General features: G+C 45.6%; 2 protein-coding genes across 2 annotated transcripts in view; one reads left to right on the top strand and one right to left on the bottom strand.

Moving 5' to 3' along the window:
• The window catches only part of si:dkeyp-61b2.1 (tumor necrosis factor receptor superfamily member 21), a 264,717-nt gene that overhangs the window by 13,236 nt on the left and 223,981 nt on the right, over positions 1-27,500 (top strand). The window lies entirely within an intron of this gene.
• The window catches only part of LOC118400053 (SLIT-ROBO Rho GTPase-activating protein 2-like), a 142,209-nt gene that overhangs the window by 36,644 nt on the left and 78,065 nt on the right, over positions 1-27,500 (bottom strand). Inside the window, 2 exon segments of the mRNA XM_052473283.1 lie at positions 9,251-9,413; positions 22,694-22,886. Coding sequence (XP_052329243.1) covers positions 9,251-9,413; positions 22,694-22,886 — 356 coding nt within the window.

The following is a 27,500-nucleotide window of genomic DNA, read 5'->3' as shown; positions in this document are numbered from 1 at the left end:
TGAACAACGTATGTGATCGTCGGGGCGGGGGGAAGGGACGACAGAGGCAGAGAAAAAATACCATTGACAGGGAATTGATTATTCCTAACACACGGTAACGTGGGGGAAAAGGGGCTGGACGGAACCAAAGCAAAGAAAGTAAAAGTTTAAGCGTTACCTCTCCTACCTTACCTGCCATCCCCAATTCTAACCTTCAGCACCACCTGGTGCGCTAACAAAAATACAGGGGGTGTTCGGCCCCGGTCTTACCTAAACCTTCAGCACCACCTGGTGCGCTAACCAAAATACAGGGGGTGTTCGGCCCAGGTCTTACCTAACCTTCAGCACCACCTGGTGCGCTAACCAAAATACAGGCGGTGTTCGGCCCAAGTCTTACCTAACCTTCAGCACCACCTGGTGCGCTAACCAAAATACAGGGGGTGTTCCGCCCAGGTCTTACTTAGTGTGCATAGACAGATTAAATACTATAATAATAATAATAATAATACGTTGTATTTATTCAGTATAGTGCTTTTCCACCTACAGTAGGTGGGTTAACACACCTTATGTCTGGGTATGATAAGTGCCATGGGATTTTTGACCACCGGGGTTAAAACCCAGTGTGCCATGGGATTTTGAAAAACCCAGTGTCGTCAAAAACGTGATTTTCCTCTGTTTCAGGCCTATATATATTTCCACACTATGAGGTTGGAATAATACTGTGAAATTGTTAAAAACAATGATAATGCCATTTTAAGTTAAGCGTGTAAGAGCTGTTTGAAAGTTAAGCCTGTTTTGGTGGGATAGTGTTGGCCAGTCTGGTGACATCACCAGGCAGAACATTTGCTAATAGACCAATAAGAAAGAGAGTTCCAAACCTCTCTGCCAATAACAGACCACTCAGACCACTCCCAGAAAAGTCTTAACAAAATTCTTGCTTGAGAAATTGCTCTTTGCTATTTTTGTTAATTTTGTACCATTTCTATTGAAAACAATCACAGTAAGGCACTTAGTTGATACCCAGATATGATTTGATAAGGAGATTAAAAACAGTGGCATTGGCGGGGCCTCCCGAGTGAGGCAGTGGTCTAAGGCACTGCATCGCAGTGCTAGAGGCGGTTACTACAGACCCGGGTTAATTCCGGGAGTCCCATAGGACGGCGCATAATTGGCCCAGCGTCGTCCTGGTTAGGGGAGGGTTTACTTGGCTCATCGCACTTTAGCGACTCCTTGTGGCGGGCCGGGTGCCTGCAGGTTGACCCCGGTCGCCAGTTGAACGATGTTTCCTCCAACACATTGGTGTGGCTGGCTGGCGGGTGTTAAGGAGCGTGATTAAGCGGGTCATGTTTCAGTGGGATGCAGGGTAGTATGCTGCTGGCTATGATTCTGGGCTTGCTAAGGTTAGAGAAATTCATTTACAGTGCCTTGCGAAAGTATTCGGCCCCTTGAACTTTGCGACCTTTTGCCACATTTCAGGCTTCAAACATAAAGATATAAAACTGTATTTTTTTGTGAAGAATCAACAACAAGTGGGACACAATCATGAAGTGGAACGACATTTATTGGATATTTCAAACTTTTTTAACAAATCAAAAACTGAAAAATTGGGCGTGCAAAATTATTCAGCCCCTTTACTTTCAGTGCAGCAAACTCTCTCCAGAAGTTCAGTGAGGATCTCTGAATGATCCAATGTTGACCTAAATGACTAATGATGATAAATACAATCCACCTGTGTGTAATCAAGTCTCCGTATAAATGCACCTGCACTGTGATAGTCTCAGAGGTCTGTTAAAAGCGCAGAGAGCATCATGAAGAACAAGGAACACACCAGGCAGGTCCGATATACTGTTGTGAAGAAGTTTAAAGCCGGATTTGGATACAAAAAGATTTCCCAAGCTTTAAACATCCCAAGGAGCACTGTGCAAGCGATAATATTGAAATGGAAGGAGTATCAGACCACTGCAAATCTACCAAGAACTGGCCGTCCCTCTAAACTTTCAGCTCATACAAAGAGAAGACTGATCAGAGATGCAGCCAAGAGGCCCATGATCACTCTGGATGAACTGCAGAGATCTACAACCGAGGTGGGAGACTCTGTCCATAGGACAACAATCAGTCGTATATTGCACAAATTTGTCCATTTCTTAAAGATATCCATAAAAAGTGTTGTTTAAAGTTTGCCACAAGCCACCTGGGAGACACACCAAACATGTGGAAGAAGGTGCTCTGGTCAGATGAAACCAAAATTGAACTTTTTGGCAACAATGCAAAACGTTATGTTTGGCGTAAAAACAACACGGCTCATCACCCTGAACACACCATCCCCACTGTCAAACATGGTGGTGGCAGCATCATGGTTTGGGCCTGCTTTTCTTCAGCAGGGACAGGGAAGATGGTTAAAATTGATGGGAAGATGGATGGAGCCAAATACAGGACCATTCTGGAAGAAAACCTGATGGAGTCTGCAAAAGACCTGAGACTGGGACGGAGATTTGTCTTCCAACAAGACAATGATCCAAGACATAAAGCAAAATCTACAATGGAATGGTTCAAAAATAAACATATCCAGGTGTTAGAATGGCCAAGTCAAAGTCCAGACCTGAATCCAATCGAGAATCTGTGGAAAGAACTGAAAACTGCTGTTCACAAATGCTCTCCATCCAACCTCACTGAGCTCGAGCTGTTTTGCAAGGAGGAATGGGAAAAGATTTCAGTCTCTCGATGTGCAAAACTGATGTGCAAGACTTACAGCTGTAATCGCAGCAAAAGGTGGCGCTACAAATTATTAACTTAAGGGGGCTGAATAATTTTGCACGTCCAATTTTTCAGTTTTTGATTTGTTAAAAAAGTTTGAAATATCCAATAAATGTTGTTCCACTTCATGATTGTGTCCCACTTGTTGTTGATTCTTCACAAAAAAATACAGTTTTATATCTTTATGTTTGAAGCCTGAAATGGGGCAAAAGGTCGCAAAGTTCAAGGGGGCCAAATACTTTTGCAAGGCACTGTAGTTCTGACTCTAAGCCTTCCCTCCTGATTGTGAAATTGCAGCCGTTGGCAGTGTGTGTGTGAGCGCGTGTCTGTCCTGGAGGATGAAGCAGTCAGAGGTAAAAATGAAGTGCCAAGACGAGACCTGAGACCAGCTACGGCATGAGACCTGAACAGAGATGACGTCTAAGAGACAGAGATGGTGAGCAAGAGAGAGGGAGAGAGAAAGAGACAGAGAAAGATCGAGAGGGAGAGAGAGATAGCGACAAAGAGAAAGGGCGAAGGAGACAGGAAAAGAGAGAGAGAGACGGAGTAACAGATTGTAAAAATAAATTAAAAAATCACAAACACGTGTTCAGGGATTATCCCACAGACAAGAGGTGAGGGGGAGACGGGGAAGAACAGGGGAGAAAGGCGAGGGATGAGGAGAGAATATTGTTTATTCTATTTAAGCTTTATTTTACTAGGCAAGTCAGTTAAGAACCCATTCTTATCTATAATGACGGCCTACACCGGCCGAACCCGGGCGACGCTGGGCCAATTGTGCGCCGCCCTATGGGACTCCCAATCACGGCCGGTTGTGATACAGCCTGGGTTCACACCAGGGCGTCTGTAGTGACTCCTCAGCACTTAGATGCAGTGCCTTAGACCACTGAACCAGGGTGTCTGTAGTGACTCCTCAGCACTGAGATGCAGTGCCTTAGACCACTGCGCCACACGGGAGCCCCCACCTATAAGAATGGATTATAAAATTCCAAGAGGGGTCGTTTAGGATGAAAGGGGGAGAGATGGATGGAGGAAGGGTAGGGAAAGAGAGATTAGAGAGTGGGTAAAGGGAGGTGGAGAGCAGGGGAGACAGTGCCAACGGACATTGAGCAGAGTCCCTCTCCTCCCCCTCTCTAAACCCCGTTGATTGATCGGAGGGCTTAAGTGTCCGTCGAGTGACATATAGCCAAACGATAGCCAATCAAAAAGCAATCTGCCACGGTAAAACACGGCCATCCATCAGACACAAGACCCCTGACCTCTAACCCCTAGCCCTCTCGTCTCCTCCCAAACAGTCGGTCTTCCCTGATGGAGAAATGTGAGAAGAGGTATGGAGAGAGGGAAGATATGTTAGAAGAAAACGGAAGCTAATAGATCAGCACTTCCTCCTCAGTCCGTGCAGACGTGTCCGATTCAGGCCTCGGGGGACAATTTGGACCGTTTGAATCTCACACACACACACACACACACACACACACACACACACACACACACACACACACACACACACACACACACACACACACACACACACACACACACACACACACACACACACACACACACACACAGATGAGCAGCTTCCTCTCACAACATCACCCACACACACCCCGCTGAGCAGTATCTGCACTACTTGCCAAAGCCGTACTCTCTCTCTGTGTGTGTGTGTGTGTGTGTGTGTGTGTGTGTGTGTGCGTGCGTGCGTGCGTGCGTGTGCGTGCGTGCGTGCGTGTGTGACTGTAGACCTGTAGCCTCTGGTTCCACTGGCTTTCATGTCACTGACTGGATTTGTTTCATTTAACCAATGATCTAGTTAATTAGCCATTGTGGGAAAAAGTACCCTTGCCAAAATAAAACAACAAAGATTTAGAAATAATCCGCCTTGGTGTGTGTGCTTATTTATAGGAAATCTGTGTTTTGATGAGATATTCCACAGAGTGATTGGCTTGGCTCACTCTAAAGCTTCCACTCAGTCAGACCAACAGAAGCTGCAGCAACACCCCCAACATTACCAACACCCCCAACATTACCAACACTCCCAACATTACCAACACTCCCAACATTACCAACACTCCCAACATTACCAACACTCCCAACATTACCAACACCCCCAACATTACCAACACTCCCAACATTACCAACACTCCCAACATTACCAACACTCCCAACATTACCAACACCCCCAACATTACCAACGCTCCCAACACTCCCAACATTACTAACACTCCCAACATTACCAACGCTCCCAACACTCCCAACATTACCAACACTCCCAACATTACCAACGCTCCCAACACTCCCAACATTACTAACACTCCCAACATTACTAGCACTCCCAACCTTACCAACACTCCCAACATTACCAACACCCCCTACACCCCTGGCACTCCCAACATTACCAACACTCCCAACATTACCAACACCCCCTACACCCCTGGCACTCCCAACATTACCAACACTCCCAACATTACCAACACCCCCTACACCCCTGGCACTCCCAACATTACCAACACTCCCAACATTACCAACACTCCCAACATTACCAACACCCCCTACACCCCTGGCACTCCCAACATTACCAACACTCCCAACATTACCAACACTCCCAACATTACCAACACCCCCTACAGCCCTGGCACTCCCAACATTACCAACACTCCCAACATTACCAACACCCCTGGCACTCCAAACATTACCAACACTCCCAACACTCCCTATACTTCTGATACCCCCCCAACATTACCAACACTCCCAACATTACTAACACTCCCAACATTACCAACACTCCCAACATTACCAACACTCCCAACATTACCAACACTCCCAACATTACCAACACTCCCAACATTACCAACACTCCCAACATTACTAACACTCCCAACATTACCAACACTCCCAACATTACCAACACCCCCTACACCCCTGGCACTCCCAACATTACCAACACTCCCAACATTACTAACACTCCCAACATTACCAACACTCCCAACATTACCAACACCCCCTACACCCCTGGCACTCCCAACATTACCAACACTCCCAACATTACCAACACTCCCAACATTACTAACACTCCCAACATTACCAACACTCCCAACATTACCAACACCCCCTACACCCCTGGCACTCCCAACATTACCAACACTCCCAACATTACTAACACTCCCAACATTACCAACACTCCCAACATTACTAACACTCCCAACATTACCAACACCCCATGGCACTCCCAACATTACCAACACTCCCAACATTACCAACACTCCAACATTACCAACACGCCCGACACCCCCAACTAGAGGTCTTCACGGTTTTAACAGATCCAAACTTCTGAGATCCAACCCCGGACCTGAGCGTGTCCTAAATTCTGACTTTTGTATCGGATCTGGGTCGGGTCTGGTATAATTGCCACATGTCGTGGTTATGCGCAATTAAAATGGATTTACCGACTGGATCCGACTGAACCTTTCCTCTGATGAGAACCACGCAGGCTTGTTATCTGTGTCAGCCAATTGTGACTCTATAAAACATATACTGTGGCTTATGTCCAGTTGAAACTGGTTCCAGCTGCTCACCTCACTGTGTCTTCTGCTGATGAGAGAGAGCCAGAGAATTAAAGGAGCCTTGGTCTAGGCTACTGTTGATGGTGAAGATGGAGTCATTTTTCATTGAAGCAAAACAAAAGTTAGAGTGGAAAGATTTTCGTGAAAAGAAGCCGGCAAGGGGAATGTCCCCGGGGACAAGTCTTAATATTCTAGTGGACAAAGATGAGAAGAACGTTAGCCAGCCAAGTGGACCGTGTGCAACTCGCTATTCAAGTTTGATGCAATTTTCTACCTTTGGTTTCTTTATTTTCAGACTTATTATCAATTGTTTAGTCATAATTCTTATTGTAAATCATTATTATTATTGTAGGCCTATTTTTTTATATATATATATATATATATATATATATATATATATAAAAGTTCTGTAAATAGCCTATGCAAAAAGTGCTTTTTTGTTGGCTAAATTAAAGTTCTAATAGTTTTTAAATGTTTTACCTTGGTATTTTGTTTAAGGTTAAAAGTAGGCCTGTTATAAAAGAAGTAGCATTCGCCTATTGCTGTCCTTTGTTGGGTTGGCCTACAGTAGCCAATCACCTTTGTTGGTAATTGCTGCAATGTAATAAGCCTGTTCAAAACTTTTTTTAAGGTTTCATTCTGTGGAGCTGTTTTCATTGGCCATATTAAGTTCCAGCTACAATGTTGTGTTTGTTGTGTCGCAACACAATAGAATTACCGGTCGGCCGAATATGCTATTCGCATTCAAACCATGAAAAGGAAAAACCAAAGAGGACAAGATTCAAAACGTAATTTAATGCTGCAATATAACAACCTGGTCGTATTTCCCCTATAAACAATGACTTGTGGTACTTTGATATTACCCTAATAAAGTTGCGACATTGTTGTTAAAGTTTGGCGTGGTATGGCAATTACAAGGTCGAGCCACTGCAGGCCTATGAAGACAGTGCACACCGGCATTCCAACTGACTCTTGACAGTTGAACATGAGGTGAAGGAGAACGTTCTAGAGCTACTCCTTTAATCTAACAATATAATATGTATCTTTCTAAAAAAACATATTCTGATAGAAAATGTACCAATTCGCCTCCTTCTGTATGCCTACATCTGTGTATCATTGATATGATTTATTTAAGTGTCTTACACCGACCGGTGCCCAGCCCCCCGGACACTACAGAACAAAATAACATTTGACAGAAAAAAAGTACATTTCTCCTCCTTCTCCAGTCACTGTGAACAAACTGAGCAATCTCAAACAGGGAAAAAGAAGTGAAAAAAAAAAAGTCAAGTCTCTGCTCGCCCCTTTACCAGAATACTCCAGGCGTAAATGTTACAAAACAGATCGTCATACAGAGGGCAATAAAACACTAAATTGATTTCGATTTCCCCAAGATCACACAAGCAGGCAAATTCTCTCCTCTTCAGGCACTCTGTTCAATCTATAGCCAGAGGGAGGGGGCACGATCTGACTTGTGCTCAAACTGCCCTTAGTTTTTTCCTTAGGTCCAGGCAGACATAATGGTTCTGTAGTTCTCTTTGGTGAGAGTGTACATTCTAAGTTTAGGTTTAAACCGAACATCAGCTGCCCATTTTTCCTCGTGGATCAGAAAAAGCTTGTCCTTGATTTGGTTAACACCACATGGTAATTTTTACTGATTATAAACGGGGTGGTTCAAGGCCTGAACAGTGACTGGCTGAAAGCCGTGGAATATGAGACCATATACCACGGGTATGACAAAACATGTGTTTTAACTGTTCTTATTACGTTGGTAAGCAGTTTATAATAGCAATAAGGCACTTTGGGGGTTTGTGTATCCGTGGGCTGCGTCCAGCCTAAGAACAGCCCTTACCCATGGTATATTGGCCATATACCGTGCCAGCTTTAATATATACTGAAAATCAGTTTCACAAAAAAATAGATAGCCCACGGATAGTTATTATTAGAGTCCCAGTCTAACACTGTTTTTTGTGTGATTCTGTTCTGGCATATTTATCAGACTGTTCCATAGACTTACCATGTCCCATTTTTTTGCCTAACCACACATGGTTCCCAAGCCCATATCTCCACAGACTGCCAGGTACTACTGTACGGCAGTCGTAGCCTGACAGTTATAAAGCAATCCGTGACGATGTGGGGAACACGGCGCCGGCATATCTATCTAGGCCTAAGCTTGTCTCCTTGAATATACATTATGTTATATATCATACAGTGGACTCTCAAGTCTATAGGCCTATGCGCATGCAATTCCCTGAGGCGTTTGGCGCTCAAATATCCGACAGCGTCAAATATTATTGTTTTAGGAGAGTTAAAAGCAATAAAACAATAGACTATAAAGTTTTGAATATGCTACACGTCGATCCGAACCAGCACGGGGTCTGTTTGGGCCGAGCTCCCGGCCATCCAGGACCTTCATACCAGGCGGTGTGAAAGGAAGACCCGGAAAATGGTTAAAGACTCCAGCCACCCAAGCCGTGAACTCTCTGCTTCCGCATGCCAAGCAGTACTGGAGCAACACATCTGGAACCAACAGCCTCCTGAACAGCTCCTCTCCTCTCCTCTCCTCTCCTCTCCTCTCCTCTCCTGACCCTGGAACTGACCCTGTATATAACTTACTTACTTTCTTGTGTTCTTCTTATTCAATTTTATTTTATTATTAAAACTTTTTTTATGGATATTGTTTACCGCATTGTCGGGAAAGAGCTTGTTCACTGTACTTGTGCACATGACAATGAAACTTGCAACAACATCAATACAGGGCTAATGGGGTGGGGGAGGCAGGGGGGGCAGAGAGGGGGGGGACAGAGAAGAAGGCAAGGAGGGAGGGAGATAAAGTATTTGTCAGGGGGAGATAACATCTGCATGGCTGAAGAGATCACAGAGTTGTGCGTGTTATATTGTGTGTGGGTGGTGTGGTGCGCCTCTGTGTATGGGACGTGCGCTTCCGTGCGTGTTACCTTTTTGAAGAGTCGTCCGGAGTCCTCGCTGACCTGGGCGAAGCGCGGTATGATGTTGTTGAGGTAGAGGTCAGAGAGGGTCGCGTGGTCTCGGCTCTCTCTCTTCACCTGAGTCAACAGCAGGTTCCAACAGTTGACTGGAGACAGCACACTCTGCTCCTTCCTGCACGGAGAGACAGAAGGAGAATTGATACCACAAGCTGCATCAGTATTCAAAGTGTTCAGCACTTGTATACCAGGGCATTATGCATTAAAACCTAACATGATTTCATTATCACTCCTCTCAATGAAAGCACCAAAGGTAGAAGGAAAAAATATACACATGTGAAAGAGAGAGAGAGAGCGAGGGAGAGAGAGAGAGAGAGAGAGAGAGAGAGAGAGAGAGAGAGAGAGAGAGAGAGAGAGAGAGAGAGAGAGAGAGAGAGAGAGAGAGAGAGAGAGAGAGAGAGAGAGAGAGAGAGAGAGAGAGAGCGAGGGAGAGAAAGAGAGAGAGCGAGGGAGAGAGAGAGAGAGAGAAAGAGAGAGAGCGAGGGGAGAGAGAGAGAGAGAGAGAGAGAGAGAGAGAGAGAGAGAGAGAGAGGGAGAGAGAGCGAGGGAGAGAGAGAGAGAGAGAGAGAGAGAGAGAGAGAGAGAGAGAGAGAGAGAAAGAGAGAGTTTGAGTTTTTATAAAACCTTTATTTTTACTCAAGTGTTAACATAAATAATGACACACTGCCTTTTCAGAAATGAAACAACAAATGTAATTCCTAAACAAAAATAAATACATAACATATACATTCAACTTATTTCATCAGCAAAAAATAATTTCCCCTCCTCTACAAAACAAAGCGCTCCTTCGTAGGCCCACTTCTCCTCAAATAATAGGAGCTCTTTTACAGCTGAAAAGAACTCAAAATCTACTTTTACCTTTTTCACTAATCCTTTGAAAACACATCTTACATCCTGCCCATATCCCGTTTCTATCTTATGTTTCCTACTCAGAGAAATTGACATCTTAGCTTGTCCCAAAATAAAATTTTACATTTGACATTTTCTTTTCTGTTGTTTACTATATTGAAACCCCAAAATAAAAACAGTGTTATTGAAAAACTCCCCTACAGCTTTAAACAAAGATTCCAGCATTTCCAATAGAGGTTTTATCCTCTCACACTCCATAAAACAGTGAAAAATGGTTTCTCTTATATTACAAAAAGGACATCCATCTCTACCAGAGTTAATAACAGATACAAAAGCTCCATTGCATATCACCAGTACCCTTTTGTAACGGTGGCTTGTACAGTGCTCTCCATGCTGGCTTTACCTTGTCATCAATGCCCAATTTTACCCTCCATGGAGTGTCTTTTCTATTTTTCAATTTATCTTTATTCAACACCTTGACACACCCCCTATACAAGTCCTTCCCATTCACCTCATCCAAACCCACCTCCTCCAACCCTCTCAAATCCAGCAATAACGCCTTTCTTTCTGACTCTGGGATATTTGGTGTAATCCCTAGTCTTGGAAATGAGACGTCTTCATCTTGTACCTTCTTCTTGTGGCTACTAAGCATACCCCATTCTTCCGCTGACAGAGCCTTCCTACAGCTCCCCAGCATTTGTCCGACAATCCTTTACGACCTCATCCCCAAATGTTCTGCCACCCGTCTTCCATCCATTAAGGTGGGCCCAGCCATGGCCATTAACTGTTTTAAGGTGATGATTTTCCCCTTCACCAGAATCTTGGAGAAATGTGGAACAGCTGCAGTTGTACAATCCAGTCTTGCCCCAATGAACTGACTCCGCTGAAGTTCGTCTGGACACCTTCATTATGCTCCACACTCTGAGAAGGCCTCTGTAAAACGGAGGTACTCCCTCCCTAGAAATCTGGCTACTATCAACCAGAAATAAAGCCTTCTTTAAACCTAATCCTCCAACCCGCTGTAATACAAGACCTGCCACCCCTCTCCACACCACATTTTCCGGTCCATAAAGCAACCTTTGAATAAACTGAAACCGGAAAGCAGCAGCCCTACTAGCAAGATGTACAAGACCTTGTCCCCCCTCCTCTTTTGACAAATACAAAACACTTTGTGGAACCCAGTGATATTTATCCCAAAAGAAATCCACAATAATTCCCTGTATCTTAGCCAGAAGGCCAGATGGTGGTTCTAAAACTGACAACCTATGCCACAGTGCAGAGGCAATCACATTGTTAACTATAATAGTGCGCCCCCTATATGACATACGAGATAGTAACCAACGCCATCTCCTCATCCTCCCTTCCACCATTTCAACCACCCCACTCCAATTTTTTTCCATAGTCCCCTCATCTCCTAGGTACACTCCAAGATACTTAAAACCTCCCTTACACCATTCTAGACCCCTGGCAAAGCCATGATCCCTCCAGACCATTCTCCAATCTGTAAAGCACAACTCTTTTCCCAATTTAACTTTGCAGAGGATATTCCCCTAAAACGATCAACCATTAGACTCAAGCTATCCACCTCCGCTTGATTTGTCACTAACACAACTACATCATCAGCATAGGCTGAGAGACGAATAGGAGGAATATCCTCTGAAAAGTGCACCCCTGCAATGTGACTTCTAATGCTATTTAGTAGTGGCTCTATAGCAATGGCATATAACATTCCTGACAAAGAACACCCCTGCCTAATACCTCTACACACTTTAAAAGGAGCACTCAAACCACCGTTAACTTTCAATACACTTTCAATGTCACCATATATCACCTTTATCATGGCAATAAAACCAGAGCTGAACCCAAACGCCTCAAACGTGTGCCATAAATATTGATGTTCAACTCGGTCAAATGCCTTTTCCTGATCAATTGAAATTAGACCAGCATCCAACCCAATAGCCCTAGAGACATCCAAAAAAATCACGAATCAGAGAAATGTTATCCCCTATCTGCCTGCCAGGAACACAGTAGGACTGATCCGTATGTATGATTTGCCCCATCACCACCCTCAGCCTGTTGGACAAAGCCTTTGACAATAGCTTATAATCAGTGCACAATAAAGCCACCGGCCTCCAGTTCTTCACCTCCCTCGGGTCACCCTTTTTGGGCAGTAGGGTGAGGACAGCCCTTCTGCAGCTTATTGGTAGTAACCCTCCGGTTAAACTATCATTAACTACTTCTAACCAATCCTCTCCCAACATAGCCCAAAAAGACAACGGGAAGCCCATCAATGCCTGGTGCCCTTCCATTTTCCATGCCTTTTAATGCAGTGTATAAATCCGGCAAAGACAATGGTTGCTCAAGCTCAACCTGAGCTTCTGCAGCCACCTTTGGGAGCCCATCAAATAACTGCTGTGTCACTGTTTTATCCTCTTTGTACTCACACTTGTAGAACTCAGCATAGAACTCTACTGCCCTCTTTCTAATTTCACTAGGGCTAGTGAGCTCTTGTCCAACAGCTGATTTGAGACAATGAATAATTTTTCTTTGTCCATTCTTTTTCTCTAAACCAAAGAAAAATTTGGATGAGGCATCCATTTCAGATATTCCCTGAAACTTACTTCTCACCAATTCCCCCTGTGCTCTGATACCCAGCAGGTCTGCCAATGCAGCTTTTCTCCTCTTGAGGGCCTGAGTATGGCGTCGATCTCCTGTGGTCTCAACCAACGTCATGAGTTCCGCTATTTCAAACTCTAGGGCTTTCATTGATTTGGTGATATCCTTGGTGACATTCCTCGTGTATTGATTACAAAATTGTTGAATCTGGATTTTCCCTATATCCCACCACTGTTGAAGGGATACAAAACTTGCCTTTTGAGACCTCCACCTCTCCCAGAAAAAACTGAAACAGTTCCTGAAGTGAGCATCACTCAATAAAGTTATATTAAAATGCCAGTATGCGCTTTTGGGTTTTACATCGTTAATGAACACCACCTCTGTTATTAAACAATGATCAGAAAATCCCACTGGGGTTATCACACTTGATTTACAGACCTGAGATTGATGCTCAAAAACATAAAACCTATCTAACCTGGCCATAGAGATGATGTTCTCTCTCACATGCGCCCAGGTGTACTGCCTTGTTCCTCCATGTTGACTCCGCCAAATATCACACAGTTCATGTGTTACAATGAGGCGTTTTAAAAAAGTCCTTGAGGCTATATGAGGTTCTTGGTGATTTCTATCTAAATCGCTAACTGTGCAGTTAAAATCCCCAGCAATAAATAAACAATCTTCTTTGTTACATTTCTCAATGGTATTTGATAATGTCTCTAAAAAACATACCCTCTTAACTGTCACCACTGGGGCATGCATATACATTTATCAGACACATAGTGATGTTTTCATACCTTGCTCTAACTTTTAATAACCTCCCATCAACTACCTCTTCAACCTCATATGACAAAGGCAAAAACCCTTTTGAGAACAAGATAACCACACCCCCACTTTTTGAGTTTTTATGACTACACACCACTGCCCCCCACTCCTGTTGCCACATAACTTAATTTTCCAAATTACTATGCGTTTCTTGTAGAAAATGTATGTCACTTCCCTTTCCCCTAATGAACTCATACACCATGGCTCTTTTTTTACCATCGCTTGCACCATTTACGTTTAAAGAAGAAATCTTAAAACTGCTCATGGATGAAAAAAATATAAAGAGGAAGATACAGCCACATCTCTTTACAGAGTTAAAACTTTTCAAACTTCCCCCTGTAATTTTTGACATCAGAAACTTTGCTGATTCAATAAACAATTCACGTTCAGGGGAAAAATCAGTTACATTGTAATCCTGCAGATATTTCTTCCCTTTTGTCAACTTCAGAAATTGACGTATCTTCTCGATCCCATACCTGCCATCCACCCCATTTATCTCACTATATTGTTGTGACGCGTCAGATGACTCACTCTCGCTATCCTCCCCAGAAGAAAACTCCACCATCTCTACAACTTGTTCATCTTCAACTGATTTATCAATCTCTACCTTTCTCTTAGAATTAGACCCTTCACCACCCCTTAAATTCTTACTTTTACTCCTCGGTATTTTGAAAACATCCGCTTCCTTTTCCGTTATTTCAATCTCCTCTTGACCTCCAATTTCATTTTCCAGCACCACCTCAGCGACGGCAGTCGCAATCTCACCTACTGTTTCCCCTCCCTCTTTGTTCTGATCTACAACAATTGCCCCCGTATCCACAATGCCTTCCTCTCCTACCTTTCCAACCACATCTGCCCACCTTCTCCCTTCCCCTGCACCCTTAGCATGTTCATCCCTTCGCGGTGGTGCGTTAGTTGCACCAGCACTAGAGCTACTACCAGGCTCAGCGCGCTCATTCTCGGGACAACTACGCACCAAATGCCCCTCTCTTTCATAGCCAAAGCATTTCATTGATTCAGTAGATGCATAGAAGACATAATCAAATCCATCAATCTTAAAACTGAACGCTAAATTCAGTTCATCTCCGTCCTTTTTTAAAATCATATGCACTTGTCTCCTATGAGACACGACATGTTTCAACAACGGAGATTTGCATCCAAAAATAACCTTCTTTATTGTAGATACGATTTGACCATAGCGAGATAACTCTCGCTCCAACACTTCATCTCTAACAAATGGTGGTACGTTAGAAAGTATAACTTTCTTCGCCGGATTCATAAGCGGAAATACCGGCGTCTGTGTCTCCCGCAACACAACACCCCTCTCAACTATCTTATTCACCTTTTCAATTGAATCTAAGAATTTCACTACAGCGCTATTTATCCTTGAGGCTGATTTGATGCTATCATACCCAATGATAGCACCCACAGCCAAGCTACATTCTTCCACTGAACACCCGGCCGCAGCAGGAATCTTTACTCCATGCCTCCGACTAAGTTTTTCAAACTCTACACTTCCGCGAGTGGCCATTGCAACCAGCCCCACCCGCTGGTTGTGCCCTCGCGAAAAACCAACCTCAAAGATCCCACCACCCCTATACGTGCTTAGTGATAGTTAAACAAGATACCCTTAAAACAACTAAACTAATCAATATATATATATATACATACCAAAACCCAATAGAGAGAGAGAGAGAGAGAGAGAGAGAGAGAGAGAGAGAGAGACTTTATTGAAATATGTCTTAAAAGGCTGAGGCCTGAGGCTTACTTTTGAGTTAGACTGGTCAGAGCAGAATGCCACTCTGCTTCAGAATAAAAATCTATCGACCCTTACTCACATCCTCTGAAGACCTTGACCCTCGACGTCGGGCCCCAGGGCTCAGTAGCATACCCCACGGTAAACTACATCAACCATGCATACACAGACACCACACAGAAGGGCTCGCACCCCCAGACACCCATCTCCTCAGCTGCCCACTCTGGTATTCCTGAGACCTTCCCTTCAGCAACCCAGAGCTTAGAAACCCACTATCCGTTTGTGTGTGTGTGTGTGTGTGTGTGTGTGTGTGTGTGTGTGTGTGTGTGTGTGTGTGTGTGTGTGTGTGTGTGTGTGTGTGTGTGTGTGTGTGTGTGTGTGTGTGTGTCAGTGAGGGCAGTGGGTTTACTGGGGGGTTTCAGTTTAGATGTGGCTGTCGGGTGGGGCACACAGCCAGAGACAGTTGGACACGTGTGTGCCTGTGTGTGTGTGTGTGTCTGGGGGGGGGTGCACAGCCAGAAACCTTTGTGTGTGTCTCTGTACTAGAGGGAAGCCTTCTCAGAAAGCCCATCCCAGTCACGCAGAGAGGGAATACGAGATAAACACTCAGACATAGAATGAGGTAGAGAGTATCATCGTTACACATTCTATACAGCCACACTGACATGAGATGTGTCCAAACTCTAAAAGTCTAATAGACTTCACTGACTGCATTGTAAAACTCCACACACACTCCTTCTGAATCCATGTCAACGCTTAAATTACAACAGAAGAACAAATTTGAGGTTATAAATAGTATATATATATATATATATATATATATATATATATATATATATATATATTGTTTTGTTGTTTAAGTGCGCATTAAGCAAGAGCGGAATGTGTAGTTCTTGGGATGTTTCTGGGTAGTCACTAGTTACCAAAACCAAACCTAACCTTAACTACACTGCTTGTCTCATACCCTGACTACACCGCTCGCATCGCGTGCGTGAGCGTTGCAAAATAAATGGAGAAATCTATATTATTCAATTATTGCGCCCACCCTGCTCGCGCGCGTCAACGAGCCTCTGCGTTGCCACGGCTAAAATAGAAGTCATTCCTATTTCTGACGCAGATTGCTCTGCAAGTCCTGCCTCTCCCATCTCCTCATTGGTTTATAGAAGCAGGTACCACCGTGCCATCTCCTCATTGGTTATACCCACGTGGTCGTCGTGGTAAAACTATGAAAGTTTAGATGCCAATCACCATATAAGTTCAAAGATGAAAAAGCCTGGAAGGAGGAGAGATGACTAAAAACGATTCGGTTGACCGTTTTATGTGTGGATTAATTGTCGGAGTAGAGGACCTTGTGCATTTCAGGTAAAATAACAACTCAATGTTTATATCCCAGGACAAATTAGCTAGCAACAGTAAGCTAGCTAAATAGGACAAATTAGCAAGCAAGTTCAAGCTAACTAGCTAAATTGCCATAATTGTTTAATGCTTTTCGACCTGTTCCCAAATGAATGTAATTGGTTCAGAGTTTGTTTTGATATTTTAACCTGCGTGTCGCGATCGCGTTTGGTGTGGGGGGACAAAATACATTAGTGCACGATGGCGCATTAAAATTTGGCTAAAACTAATTGAATATGTCGTTGAATCAATTGCACTTTATGGCAGCGAGGTGTGGGGTCCACTTGCAAAACAAGATTTCATCAAATGGGACAAACACCCCACTGAAACCCTGCATGCAGAGTTCTGTAAGATTCTCCTACATGTTTAAAAAAATATATTTATTTATCTGTTATTTTACCAGGTAAATTGACTGAGAAAACGTTCTCATTTGCAGCAACGACCTGGGGAATAGTTACAGGGGAGAGGAGGGGGATGAATGAGCCAATTGTAAACTGGGGATTATTAGGTGACCGTGATAGTTTGAGGGCCAGATTGGGAATTTAGCCAAGACAGAGGTAAACTACAAACAATGCATGCAGAGCAGAATTAGGCCAATATCCACTAATAATACAAACTCAAAAAAGAGCTATTAAGTTTTGGAAACCTCTAAAATACAGTGACCCCCTCTCATATCATTACCAAGCCCTGCAATGCCAAGAGCTGAGCAAAGAAAAGAGTCCCCTCATCCAGCTGGTCCTGGGGCTGAGTTCACAAACTTGTTATACTAACACACTGAAGCCTCGGGACCAGAACATCCAATCAATCAGAATAAAACCCTACTGTAAACCCCTACTGAACTGTAAAACCCTACTACACTGTAAAACCACTACTGCACTGTGAAACCCTACTACAAACCCTACTGAACTGTAAAACCCTACTGAACTGTAAAATCCCTACTGCACTGTAAAACCCTACTACACTGTAAAACCCTACTGAACTGTAAAACCCTACTACACTGTAAAACCCCTACTGAACTGTAAAACCCCTACGGCACTGTAAAACCCTACTGCACTGTAAATCCCCTACTGCACTGTAAAACTACTACTGCACTGTAAAACCCTTACTGCACTGTAAAACCCCCAATGCACTGTAAAGCCCTACTGCACTGTAAAACTCCTACTGCACTGTAAAACCCTACTGCACTGTAAACCCCTACTGCACTGTAAAAATCCTTACTGCACTGTAAGCCCTACTGCACTGTAAAGACATAATACACTGTAAAACCCTACTGCACTGTAAAACCCTACTGCACTGTAAACTCTCTTCTGCACTGTAAAACTCTACTGCACTGTAAAACTACTACTGTACTGTAAAACCATACTGCACTGTAAACCCTTACTGCACTGTAAAACTCCTACTGCACTGTAAAACCCTACTGCACTGTAAAACTTCTATTGCACTGTAAATCTCATACTGCACTGAAAATCCCTGTTAGAGATGCTGCTGGATGCTAAAGTGCATTCTTCCTATGTGTGTGTGTGTGTGTGTGTGTGTGTGTGTGTGTGTGTGTGTGTGTGTGTGTGTGTGTGTGTGTGTGTGTGTGTGTGTGTGTGTGCGTGCGTGCGTGCATGTCTGTGTGTGTTCGCGTGGGTGTGTGCGTGTCTGTGTGTCTATGTGCGTGTCTGTCTATCTGTGTATGTGTGCGTGTGTGTGTCTGTGTGTGTGTGTGTGTTTCAGATGATCCTGCGAACAGAATGGTTTCAGAATGAGTGTGGTCTGTTGTGCCCTAAAGCACAGATTTGGTATATCACACACACACACACACACACACACACACACACACACACACACACACACACACACACACACACACACACACACACACACACACACACACACACACACACACACACACACACACACACACACACACACACACACACACACACACACACACACACACCAGGATAAGTAGAGTATTGACCCCCGAAGACACATAGTTAGAGAGACACAGCATGTCTTTGACTGAGGGGGAGAAAGAGACAGGGGGAGGTTGACTGGGGGGAAAGTCTGGTGCTGATGGTGACGTAACGCTAGAGATGTAAGACCCAGGCGCTGGGAACACTGGGCGAGTCAATGTGACTGGAGGCTGTGGGCTGTGTGATAGTAATATCATAGCTTATGGTAAATAGCTGTGAAAAGGACAAAGTGACTATTAAACCAGAACTGAACATATTCGGAACAAGAACTCTAAACACGGCTTGGGTAATCACTGCGTTTGTATCTGTCTGTCAGTCAGTCAGTCAGTCAGTCAGTCAGTCAGTCAGTCAGTCAGTCAGTCAGTGTGACATCCCGCCTAGTTGCACAACCCAGCGCGTGTCCTCTATCGCCATGTGACCACCCCTTAACCCTCTACCCAGATGTCACCATGGCAACACCAAGGCTGCCACTCCAAACAGATTTGGGCAAACGCTAAATCTAAAAAAGTCTAATAGGTCGTTCAGACAAGACTTCACTGGCTGTAAAAGTTTTCCCAGGGTCACCTCTGACCCTAAGATATCACATGGTCACAAACGCTGTGCTTTTGGCTGGATTGCCTGGATGTTTCCTTCAGTTGAAGTCTTCCTCCAGTGGGTCATACATTCCTGCAGCATTAGAGACATAGAGGGGCCAGGATAGGAGAGGAGAGAAGCAAGCTGGGGTCCATTTCTCTATGTTAGTGGTCTCTCCACATTCCGCTCATGCAGTCTCGTTGCCACAGACACGCAGAAACACCCAGGGCAGCAGTCACTATGGGGTTAAACATGTAACCTCCCGTTGCTCAACCCCCTGCTGCTCCAGTCACTACGGGGTTAAACCACGCAACCCCCTGTTGCTCCAGTCACTACGGGGTTAAACCATGCAACCCCCTGTTGCCCGCCAGCGAATAGGCAGAATACCAGGGGTCTCCACGGGATCACCACACACGCACACACACACACACACACACACACACACACAAAACCGGAAAATATGTGAGATTCCAGCATGGCACCAGAGCTGGAGCAGATGAGCTGTTAAGGGCCCAGTTGTTAGAGAGAGCGGGATGGGGGGGGAGGGGGTAGAAAGAGAGCTGGGGGGGGGTGGCGAGGGGTGAGAAGAGCAAGACAAATATGAGATGCTGACGAAACAGTAGTATTCTCGCCTCTCCTCCTCCTCCGAGGGGAGAGGATCGCCCCAAGCATCGATCAGAGAGGGGAGCTGTGCTGTCCGCAGGAGACATGTAATCTCCGCGGGGGTGTGATCGAGTCTGGAAGTCCAGACACAAGCAGACAGGATATTGATCACATAAACGCAACGCGGGGTTCGTTTGTGTTTCCCCGGGAAAAGTCCCCCCCTGTACATCTAGTAGGTCATCAGTTTCAGGACGAGTGTGACTGGCTGGAACACGGCAAGATGGACAACAAGAAAGAGGAAGTGAAACGAAAAGGGAACAAGAAAGGGAAGTAAAAAGGGAAAGAAAGGAGAAAAGCAGAAGAGGAAAGTGGTGTAGCTCGAGTCAGCCAAACAAGTTCAGAGCAGCTTGCTTTCCCTGAAGACCTCCAGGTGCAGGGCGTTAATTTGATCACTCGTTTGTTGCTGAGATTTTTCCTGCGCAGCAGGAAATGCGAACTTATAGAGGGTGAACTTTTGAAAAAGCCTTTTTAAAGTTTGTCATTTAAAATGTCAGACTTGATTTGCCCTGATGGAAAACTTGTCAGCCCTGACAAAAAAAAGCGGACCATTCTCTAGAATCCACGTAATAATTCACATTTCCTACTGCTGAAGGATTATTTCCCTGCTGTAGAAAACTGGCTCAAATGAAGATGTCTTCAGATGTCTCCATGTCCACACAGTCAACTCAGTCACTCGCGAGGGTGCGTATGTGTGGACCTGTCATACCGTAGTGCTGGAAATTGCCAAGGACCATACATAAGTATCACGATGTATTGCGCTTCATGCGATTCACACGATTCTGTATGTATTGCGATTCATGCGATTCACACGATTCTGTATGTATTGCGATTCACACGATTCTGTATGTATTGCGATTCACACGATTCTGTATGTATTGCGATTCATGTGATTCACACGATTCTGTATGTATTGCGATTCATGCGATTCACACGATTCTGTATGTATTGCGATTCCACACCATATGTCTGCTGAAGAGGGACAAGAGAGAGTCATGAGAAGACGAGTTTTGATCAGTCATGGAAATAACAGTGCTGAAAACAAATTGTTTCCCTATTTAAAAAGATGACAGAGAACAAGTTATGAAGGACAAATACTGGAGTTTTGGTGCAGGTACAGCCAACTAGCGCAAAAAATAATATTGCGATATTGTCAAAGCGATACGATACATATCGGCAGAAATAATATCCCGCTATGTAACTGTAACGATTTCTTCCCCAGTCACTGACGGATGTACCAGGCTTGCTAGTATTACTCCTAGTGCTGTTATTACTATAGTCTTACTATTAGCACCGTGTACTGTCAGCAGGCCGTCCCAAACCCATCACAGCTCAGCGCGGCGTAAAGCAGAGCGGCCCGCCACACATTACAGCAGAGGATTATGGGTTTAGACAGGAAGAGGATCTGACAGCGGCCAGACGCTCTGGTGAGGGAGGCCACGAGACACTCAAACAGCGCCGACAGTGAGCCTCAATCTTTCCTTCCTTCTAATCCACTGGCTGTGTATGCATGTTATTAATGTGTTCTCCCTGTCATATCACAGTGTTGAGAACTGCTATTATTAAAAGACCCCGAAGGGCGTATCCTTTCCTCCCCTTCTCTCCTCTCCTCTGCTCTCCATTCCTCTCTTCTCCCCTTCTCTCCTTCCCCTCTCTTCCCCTCCTCTTCTCTCCTCTCCTCTGCTCTCCATTCCTCTCTTCTCCCCTTCTCTCCTTCCCCTCTCTTCCCCTCCTCTTCTCTACTCTCCTCTGCTCTCCATTCCTCTCTTCTCCCCTTCTCTCATTCCCCTCTCTTCCCCTCCTCTTCTCTCCTCTCTCCTTCTATCAACCTCTCCTCTCCTCTCCTCTCCTCTCCTCTCCTCTCACACCACAGGAGGAATTATAGAACCAGGTGTCACACTGGTAGAGATAATCACTGTTCTGCTGTGTGTGTGTGTGTGTGTGTGTGTGTGTGTGTGTGTGTGTGTGTGTGTGTGTGTGTGTGTGTGTGTGTGTGTGTGTGTGTGTGTGTGTGTGTGTGTGTGTGTGTGTGTGTGTGTGTGTGTGTGTGTGTGTGTGTCCGTGTTTTGGGCAAGGTTACACACTGCAAGGTGCTGCAGAGTATACCGAGCACAAAATCACCACCTGGCATTGTTGGCACGGGACGCATGTACCCACGTGGGCACACACACACACACACACACACACACACACACACACACACACACACACACAGGAAGAAATGAGTGTAAATTGAAGTCAATGTTGCTTAAATGTAAATCCTAGTGTTGACGTTAACAGTGTGGTGAGAAAGCAGACGAAGAGGCATACACCAAGCCCAGCACTACTGTGTGTGTATGAGTTATGGATAACCCTGCACTGCCTGGACACACACACACACACACACACACACACACACACACACACACCTGGGTCAGTAGGGGAAAACCTCACTCTGTCCAGAGATGACCAGGTCATGATCTCTCTCTCTCTCTCTCTCTCTCTCTCTCTCTCTCTCTCTCTCTCTCTCTCTCTCTCTCTCTCTCTCTCTCTCTCTCTCTCTCTCTCTCTCTCTCTCTCTCTCTCTCTCTCTCTCTCTCTCTCTCTCTCTCTCTCTCTCTCTCTCTCTCTCTCTCTCTCTCTCTCTCTCTCTCTCTCTGTCTCTGTAGTCAAACCCTCTTCAGATGATATCAGTTCACTAAGCTGTTTACGTAAGGCTGGCTTAACAGCACCGACAGAGTGGTAGTGTGTGTGCATTTGTGTGTGCGCGTGTGTGTATTTTACTTGAGCTGGTGGTCCTTGGTGCTGCGTGTCTTCGTAAGGAACCGCTCGGCCAGTTTCTCCAGGTTACGACTGTAGTCCATCTCCACCTCCGCCTTCTTCCTGAAGAAGTCCTGCAGGTCCTGCAGCAGCTGCACCCTCAGCTCACACTGCTGGTCCAGACACTTCAACTGCTCCACCAGCTGGGCACGGATCTCTACAGGGAGGAGGGGGGGAAGGGGTTAGAGAACAGGGGCAGAAATGTGTGGCGCGGTCCTCGTTTCACAGGAGCATTGTAAAACAAGCTCTTTCACAGGGAACCGGCCTATCCTCCCGTGCCACAAAGCTGGATCACTACTAGCCATGACCGGCTGGCCCTGCGGTTATTTATTAGGCCTAATTCATATGTTAATGCCTAGTCTAACTTCAATTAGAGAGGCCTAGATTGTATTTTTTTTTTAATAATCATACAAATAGTCTATTATATGAAACAAATATTCTATTCCGAAGTTGTGTTTTGTTATTGTGCAGGCGACCTGTTTTTCTAGGTTAAAGGTGATTTATTGCAGGGATGAAGACGCAGTGGACAGTGTTTCACTTTTCAATAAAACATCTTGTTGTTATAAGAACATTGTTCTACTTTATTTTATTACAACAGGCTAATTTTACAGGCTAATTTGTGTGTGTGTGTGTGTGTGTGTGTGTGTGTGTGTGTGTGTGTGTGTGTGTGTGTGTGTGTGTGTGTGTGTGTGTGTGTGTGTGTGTGTGTGTGTGTATGTGTGTATGTGTGTGTGTATGTGTATGTATGTATGTATGTATGTATGTATGTATGTATGTATGTATGTATATGTGTGTGTGTGTGAGTAAGGCATCACACACACTGAATAGAGAGAGAGACTGAGGCCAAGCAGAGGATCCTGAGCGAATGTGAAGGCAGCATTTCAAGTCTTGAGGACACACACACACACATGATGCGAAACTGGATTAGGGATGACAGATGACAGACTAATGCTATGCTCTCATAGCTGCCTGGCAGATAAGAGGGCTTGAGATTCTATGAACCCCTCAGTCTTAAAATAACACACACGATCAGCGCTCACACAAGCACACACCCAAAACTGTACACACACACACACGCGCACACACACACATAAACCGTTGTTCGTGTCCTACCTTTACACCCCCTGCTGTATATGAAGCGGATGGCTTTAGCTTCCATATTGCTGAGCCTGAGTGAGTGTGGCCACTGTCTGACACAAACTCTCAGCCACTCTGCTCTGCTCTGCTCTGCTCTGCCGCTTACAGCTGAGAGGACAGTTTCACAAAGCCACAAAGAGAAGTGGGATTTACAACTATCTGTCTGACTGTAAACTCTGTCTGAAAGCTATGCCCTCCCACACACACACACACACACACACACACACACACACACACACACACACACACACACACACACACACACACACACACACACACACACACACACACACACACACACACACACACACACACACACAGGCAGACACTAACACTGCAGTCTCCCATCTTGGTGTTCATTCTCTGCTGATTAGAGGGTATACTGCCTTCGAATGACATCATCTAGTTACAGTACACGATGCAGACACACAGGTCTGTGTGTAATAAGGCAGGTGTGTGTGTGTGTGTGTGTGTGTACTACAGTTTGACTTGCAGCCTTTGTCTACATGTGTCTGTGTTGTGTGTTGAATGATGTCTGCTGTGTGTGTATAGTAATTTGCTGTTTGCTGGCTGTGTCATCTTGAATGACGGGAAATGATTCATTGTCATGCACACACACACACACAGGCCTGTAATTACCTAGACAATGCAACAGGAAGGCACACACAACACAAACCAGATACATACCAAATGACTTGCACAATTTATTTTGGCTTCACGCAAAAATAGAGAGAACTGAGAAAAGACTCATAAAGAAATAAGAGGGAAAGGGGAAGAGAAATGGAGAGAGAGAGAGAGAGAGACCTGAGGGCCCAGCAGGAAAAGGTGGCCACAGCCCTCAGGGGAGGGATTGAAAAAGCTTATTCCACTTTCCGCAAGTGCTACCACGAAAACACCCAGCAACCATACAGGGGGTGAACGAAAGCCTTTCACGAGACTGTGCCTCAAAACCTAAAGTCTACCTGGCCCACCACTCCACCCTGGACGAGACCAGCCTTTACAACCAGGTCACCTCTACAAGGCAGCCGTCTCAACTTTTGCCGGGACCCTGAAGGACGTCACCATCAACCGTAGCCCCAGCACCCCACACAGGAGCAACAGAGCAGAGGACACCCCGCCCAGACCAGCGAGACCCCGCCCAGACCAGCGAGACCCCCTCCTGAAGGACTTGCACCAAGAGAACCCACGCCAAGAGGACCTACACCCAGACCACAGCTTCGCCAGCCACCGACAGCAGCACCTGGATGTTCTGTGTGTCAAGGAGAAGGTAGAGGAGAGACAGGGATGGTGGAAGAGAAAGGGGGGGTGCGACGGGGCATGGAGGGAGGGGCGGAGAAAGGGGAGGGGTGGTGGTTAAAATGATGGTGTAATGGGGTTTAACTGATGTAATAGGGGGCATGACTTTACCCCTGCAACACTTTACTGATAGTGACAGTTCTCTCTTCGGCACACACACATACACACGCACACACACATGCAAGCATGCACGCACGCACACACACAGATTCACAGAACTGAGATCAACAGTCCAGTCTCAGAAAACGTTCCCAGTCCCCGAAAAAACTGGGACCTGAACCCCTCTGTCAGAGCTCTCTGGCCCCGATATAAGCCTACAGTAGTACTCTCACGTTCCAACGTCCCAAAGCTTCCAACCGTATGCTCACGTTTTCTACTCACAAGTAGGGTGTGAGAGACAACGAGCAGCCCAGTGTGTCAGCGAAGTAGGCAGAGAGATGACAGGGCGTTCCTGAGGTAAGACTGGCTGTACTGTGGGCAACATGGTGGCAGCTGAGGGTCGGGGAGGGTGTTCAGGTGTTTCCCAGAGACGGACTCAACTAGAACACATTGAACACACACACAAACTAAGAACTCAAACACCTAGGCTAACTACAGCAGACACAACAACACTACGCCAGACAAAACAATGTGGACGTGTTTAGACAGGCGACCCACAGGTAGCCAGCCACCTGTCCAATGAGGATCCTGGGACAGCAGGAGGAGGCGGGGCCAGACACAGTGATGCTGTCTCTGACAGACAGGCCTGCTGAAGTAGAGCGTAGAAATAAAGAGAGGGAGGGGTTAGAGGGAACATACGAGAGCCTGTGGGGGGAGGAGAAGGAGAAGGAGAAAGTGGCACACAGAGAGAGAGAGAGAGAGAGAGAGAGAGAGAGAGAGAGAGAGAGAGAGAGAGAGGGATAGTCAGAGAAACAAAGGCAGAACGAGGCAACTCTCCCCCTTTCACAACATCCATTATTGAGAGGAGGGGGAGAGAGAGAGAGAGAGAGAGGGGGGGGAGACAGAGAGAGACAGAGAGAGAGAGAGAGAGAGAGAGAGAGAGAGTATAATCTTCAGAGAGAGAAAGAGAAGAACGAGAGAGAGAGAGAGAGAGAGAGAGAGAGAGAGACGAGAGAGAGAGAGAGATAGATCAAGGACAGAGAGAGAGAGAGAGAGAGGGAGAGCTAAAAGACTGTTCCAGAGAGAGAGAGAGAGATAAGAGAGAGAGACAGACAGAGAGACAGAGAGAGAAGAAGAGACCAAAAGAGGGAGAGCTAAAACAACTGTTCCAGACCAGACTGGACCCCAGAACGCTGATAAGATCACCAGTCGGTACATACGGAGAGCACAGCCGTCATAAACATAAAGCGTATAGGAAGAAAGAATACACAACCAAACCCCATAGGGCCCCACAGCTCGGTCCCTGTACAGGGTCTGTGCAGTCGCACATCTACCATACTACAGATGTACCTGGTGCAGCAGCAGGTACAACAGCTCAGCCTACAGCATGTGAGCTGCACGCGGACAAAAACAAGAATATGGACATGGAGGGCTACAAACACACACGCAGACACATTCAGCCTGGGGCACAGTGGGATTTCATCAAAAACTGCATGATTAAACCTGGAGTTTGCCCATGCCTCTGGTCCATCGTAACAACACTTGGGCCAGCAGGAAGAGGCACCGCCCACAGCGCAGTTACTTGTCCCACATGCAAGAGGAAAAACGCGACAGGTGAGCTGACAGCTTATCATTCTACACCAGGAAGCGTTGTGCGGTCAGCCGCCAAGCACACGCAGACACATTTGGAAAGTGGCACTCGTGTCTTCATCAGGGTCCTTCTCGGGACAAGAGCAGCTCGACCAGGCCTACACAGACCGACAGACCCAACACTCCTGTCTGGCCCAGCTGTCACTCTCGGCATTGCCACGGCAGCGGCACAGCCGGCTCCTGGAAGCCGCCGCCTTCAGATTTGTCTGCTCTCATTACGGGATGGAGAGACAAGATGTACCCGCGCTCGTATGCGCGCATATGCACACGCACACACACACACACACACACACACACACCGTAGTGTTTCTGGTAGAAGTAGAGACATAGGCTGCAAACAGAGTCAAATCCCCACCACCCACAACAGATTGCTTATAGTTTTGATGTGAGTCACTGCGGCATTATGGAGAGTAGTTGTCCAGCCAGACAACTGGTGGGCACAGCACAGAATTCACTCAATAACACACAGATATACACACACGCACGCACGCACACACACACATTCTGTCTGAAAATACAAAACGTGGACACACAGTTGCACATTTGCGCACACAGACACAGCGGGATATAGTTAGGATAGTCTGTCGTA

This window comes from Oncorhynchus keta, chromosome 21, assembly GCF_023373465.1.
Source record: "Oncorhynchus keta strain PuntledgeMale-10-30-2019 chromosome 21, Oket_V2, whole genome shotgun sequence".
Taxonomy (NCBI): Eukaryota; Metazoa; Chordata; class Actinopteri; order Salmoniformes; family Salmonidae; genus Oncorhynchus; species Oncorhynchus keta.
Note: the sequence above shows the minus strand (reverse complement) of the source record. Positions and strands in the feature narration are given on the sequence as shown.